At 35.4% G+C, this 4,761-nt stretch overlaps 1 protein-coding gene across 1 annotated transcript in view; it reads left to right on the top strand.

The window, feature by feature from the left end:
• Positions 1-172: 172 nt before the first annotated feature.
• Positions 173-4,761, top strand: part of LOC104524678 (transmembrane and coiled-coil domain-containing protein 3-like) — a gene marked incomplete at its 5' end in the record, with an annotated part of 16,379 nt that continues 11,790 nt past the window's right edge. Inside the window, 2 exons of the mRNA XM_029084877.1 lie at positions 173-290; positions 852-1,047. Coding sequence (XP_028940710.1) covers positions 173-290; positions 852-1,047 — 314 coding nt within the window. The remainder of the gene's footprint in view (positions 291-851; positions 1,048-4,761) is intronic.

Here is a 4,761-nt window from a genome sequence, read left to right as displayed (position 1 = left end):
TTAATTTCCTTACTGGTGGGGGAAGAAAAAACCAGAATGCTTTGAATGACCCCACTCTGTTGAGAACTGTACTTAGCCTCCATTTGATTAAGACTTTTCTAGATTTCTGAGCACTGCAAGCATTTGGTAGATTCTGATGAAAGTTTCTGTGACTGCTTTGTTTGGTGTACAGGGGACATTGACTACAGCAGCGTACTGCTTGGCATGTTGGTGATGCAGGATGTGCAGCTTGGTTTATTTATAGCTGTCATGCCTACGCTTATTCAAGCAGGAGTGAGCACCTATTCCAGGTAATAAATAAATAAATAAATAAATAGTCTGTATCTTTCCCCCACCCCTTCCAATTATTTGTAGATTGCATATATGAATATGAGAGTGCTACACTTAATGTCAGTTCCATGAAAAATATGCACTCTGTTCTGTGAGTTCCCTTTACTATTTGTACTTGTCATGTTGTGTGAGGATATTCTTTCTGCTCTAGCTGCTGTAGTCCTGTCCAGTACTTAAAATTTGTAGTGAAAATGATTGCTATTCTAAAAAAATATGTTAATTTCTTCAGTTACTTTATTCCCTCAAGACCTGTTTTTGACTATGTGATGGTATTATTGAGCCTGAAGATCGATCAACAAAAATCTTTTGAATCAACAAGGAAGTAAATTCTAGGCTCTAAAAGAGATGGCTGGGCACTTGGCAGATTTAGTATTAATCTTGTTTGCTAATGTTCCTAAATATCTGAGTAGCTACTGAGTTTTGAAAGCATCCATGGAATTAGATCTTTTCACTTAAGGGGAACTTGGTTGGGAGGCATGAGAGCACTTGAAAGAAATGTTTTGTTTGTTCTTCTCTTCCAGCATTTTTAAGGAAATACTGAGAATACTGATACTGATTGGCCAAATTCTCTTTTCTCTGGCTGCTGTTTTTCTTATATGTCTTGTTATAAAGACTTATCTCATGGGACCATATTATCGCAAGTTGCACGCAGAGAGCAAAGGGAATAAAGAAATCCTCATTCTAGGAATAACTGCATTCATCTTCCTTATGTTAACGGTAATCTTTTAAATTAATAAAACATTTTGATACATGTCATAGTTTACTGCATCAGTGTCACAAAAGCCATCACACTTAGTGTTATTGTATGTGTGTTTACCTCTGTAGTTATTATTTGGTTTTAATATGTTTTAAAACAAGCCCCAAATGCACAGGTGATTCATGGATTACAGCACAGATGAGTAAGAAGAGATGAAACTTGAATGTCAATCACCTGAACTTCTGCTGGTAACTTTTAATGCAGCCAATTAAAGAATCATGATTCCGGTTTTAATTATGGGCTACTTCATGCATATGAAAATAATTTAGGATGGGTTTTGAGATCCTGATGATGGCATGACATTTGCTTACAAGTTTCTTTTGAATAGCAAATTCTCAACATGGTTTTTATTATAAAATACTTTCCTTTTCCGTGGGAGATAAACAGTTTGGTGTGTAGTTGGGAAAGTGGAGAAATGCCTTAAGGTTCATAGGTTTTGATATCCCTTTTGAATTTGGTTTATGTTCCTGTGAATCTTCCTTCTATTTGTTTCTATCTTATGTTTCAGCCCTCTGAAAAACTATTTAGCTGGAGAACAGAATGTGACAGTTGCTGATAACGTTGTGGGTTTGAAACACCGTTATCCTGAATGCGCAGATTGTTGTGTCCTCTGAGAATTCCTAAGAAAAGTTATCCCAAAAAGTTCCTGTGCATGGGCCTTTCTTTTTTTTTTTTTTTTTTTTTCTAGGAATATTTGCAGAATTATGACAGGTCCAACAGAGAAAGCTGACCTTATTCAGGAAGAAAGTCAGGAAAGAAGTTAGTGAGAGCACAGCTTTACAATTTGTTTGTTTCTATTGCACAGGTTAAAAATGCCATCCCTCTAAGCAGCTGTTCCTATGCCAAACAGGAGTGCCATCTGATCAGAGAAGGAGCAAAACTAGTTTCTCCTTTTAACTTTCTAACAAGCGGACCTAACATTTGTAGAAAAACTTCAATAAAAACCAACAACAACCAAACCAAATTTGGCTTACACCTAACATTTGTAGAAAAACTTCAATAAAAAACAACTAAACCACAAAAGTTCCACAAAATATTATGGCATCTAGAAGCAGTCTTACTTTCATAAAAAATATGGCCTACATAGATTGATCTGACTGAATTTGGCTTATTGTGCCCAAATAATATGTGCGTATCGAATGCACAAGGAGTTTGTCTACGTGACTTAAAATACGTGCGTATACAAACCTGAGGGAGAATATGTTTGTGTGTGTTGGATTCATGCTGCAAAACAGAACACTTGCTCAGCATGGGAAGTGCTTGTGAAGAAGAAAATATTTTCTGTACTTCTAAGTGAAAACAATTTTCCCTTTAAAGTTGATAAATAATGTATCAAAGGGAACTACAAAGGATACTCCACGTAACCTCAGTAAACCAATTGAGATGCTTCGTATTCACTGATGCTGATACATTTCTTACAGTAATACTACAGCTTGTGGTTTGAGCACACTGACTTAAAAAAAATAATGGGAAAACAAAACAAAACAAAAAAGTATTTGGTTGTCCAGTTGAACAGTTCAACAAACCAATCTTCTGGAAAAAAAAAAATTCTTTATGTAAGGTATAAATGCCCTACCTATGTCAGGAATAAAAACATAGGATGCGGGATGGCAATCTAATTTGAAAAAATGTTGCATGTATTTGGAAAGGATAAATTAAGATTTTTGGATTTGAAAACAGTTAAACGGTCATGGTTCCTGCAAAGATCTTTCTCCTTTGAAAACCAAGCCTAAATATTGATGGAGTTTGTGTAATTATCTGCAAACACGTAATTTTCCGTACTGGTGTAATTCTAAAAAAGCTTTTGAATTTGTGGAGGGAGGAATAAGAGAGTGCATATTTTGGTGGCCTTAACCAAAGATGACTCTGCAGCTCCATTTAGAAAACCTGAGAGACATTTTTAAACAAAATATTTTAACTCTTTATCTAGCATGTGAGTTATTCTACAGGCCACAGCCTTTCCAGTACTTGACAAAGGGGGAAGGAATTACAGAGTATTCCACCTTTAGGCACACAGTTACATGCACACAGTTACTTGTTACATGCTTCACTGTTGACTGGATTTCTGGAGTCCACCTAAGTTTCTCCTGTATTGGGGTTCATCTGTAATACTAGTGCATAGAATGCACACTATATATAAACTGAATTTATTTTATTGGTTTCCTGTGTTTGAAAATCTCAGATGACTAATTAAACAAGAATTGCCATTTCCCTACGAATAAGGGCAAATTCTATATGGGAAAACAAGAGGGAGGGTAGGACAGAAGTGAGTAAGCAATTTTGATGTAAGGGATTATCCTGTCAGTTGAGGAACTTTCTGCATGGAAGTGACTTTTGAGCATTTCTGAACTGCTTGGCTCACTTGAATAACATTGCAACTCCTTCAATCTTAAACAGGATCTTAAATACATCTCTTCTTGATAAACTAACTTAGAATAAAAAAGATGCAACAAATCTCAAATATGAGGTATTTTACCAAGATTTGGAGCTTAAGATACCTTTTTCTGTTCCCAGATATTCTCAGAAATAACTGAAATTTCCCCTCCCTTTTTCCCCACAACTAGTTAGGTAGATTGAGGAGAGGGGATTGTGTCAAGTGCCAGTATCTGCAGGACAACAGTGGTCTGTTTTGTTATGTTTTAAAACTAAGTTGCTGAATTAGAAAAAAAATAAAACCTGATCTGACAAGATGGATAGCAGCTACATTTACATTTACATTTTCATAGGACTGTGCATACACATAGAAGGGGGGGGGGAAGAAAAAAAGTTGCTTCCAGTTTGACTGCGTTATGGTTGACCATCATGGATGCTGGCAGCAAATGGAGGGAAATTTCCACCTTGCTTTATATACCAAGAAGATGAAAAGAAAATATAGCTGTATTATTGCAGTACTTTATATATGAAAATGAACATGCATTTTCCTGGAGCATATTAGGAATGTCATTCCTTGTTTGCCTTGTGTACTTCTCAATGGCTCATAACCTGCTTATGAACTCCTTTCTGTCAGTTAAAAGGAGAAGATTAAGGAAGAACTGTAATCTCAATTATTCTAGTTAATTATTTAATAAAATACGGTTGAGATGGAGTTTTTACAAAGCTTGATAAAAATGGTTTCCATTTTCATTAAGGCTTTACTTCCTTAAAATGCAAGCTTAGAATTTAGCTGTTTACTCTTGGGCAGATTTAAGTTATTAAAGCCTGAAATTCTAATACATTTCTTTCCATCAGGGATTTCTTTAATTTTAGTGGCTTACCATATTCATTAAGCTTCTATGACGATTAAAGAGTAGCAATAAAATACACATTATTAGCTAATATAGGCAAAACAACTGCTGAACAAATGGTTGAAATTCAACAGGAACATGTTATAGCAGTAATATTTATTTCTTTATTTATTGCTAACATTAAACATAATGCAAGCAAGTGGAGAGGGAATCCAAAATGCAAAATACAAGTTTTGCTAATATAAGAAATTTTGCTGAGAATGCCTTCTTGTCAGTTAAACAAACCCTCTCCTGTCTGTGTATGCGTGTGCGTGCACACACCCACACCTTATGTATAATAAACCCTGATGCTACAGATTTAGTTAAGGAAATGTGTCCACTTATTGGTACTATTATTGGACAACCAGAGACCAGCATGGGAATAGTAAAAGGAGCCTCTGTATAAATATA

The sequence above is a fragment of the Antrostomus carolinensis genome, unplaced genomic scaffold, assembly GCF_000700745.2.
Source record: "Antrostomus carolinensis isolate BGI_N321 unplaced genomic scaffold, ASM70074v2 scaffold15315, whole genome shotgun sequence".
In the NCBI taxonomy this organism is placed as follows: domain Eukaryota; kingdom Metazoa; phylum Chordata; class Aves; order Caprimulgiformes; family Caprimulgidae; genus Antrostomus; species Antrostomus carolinensis.
This window is presented reverse-complemented; position numbering and strand designations above follow the sequence as displayed.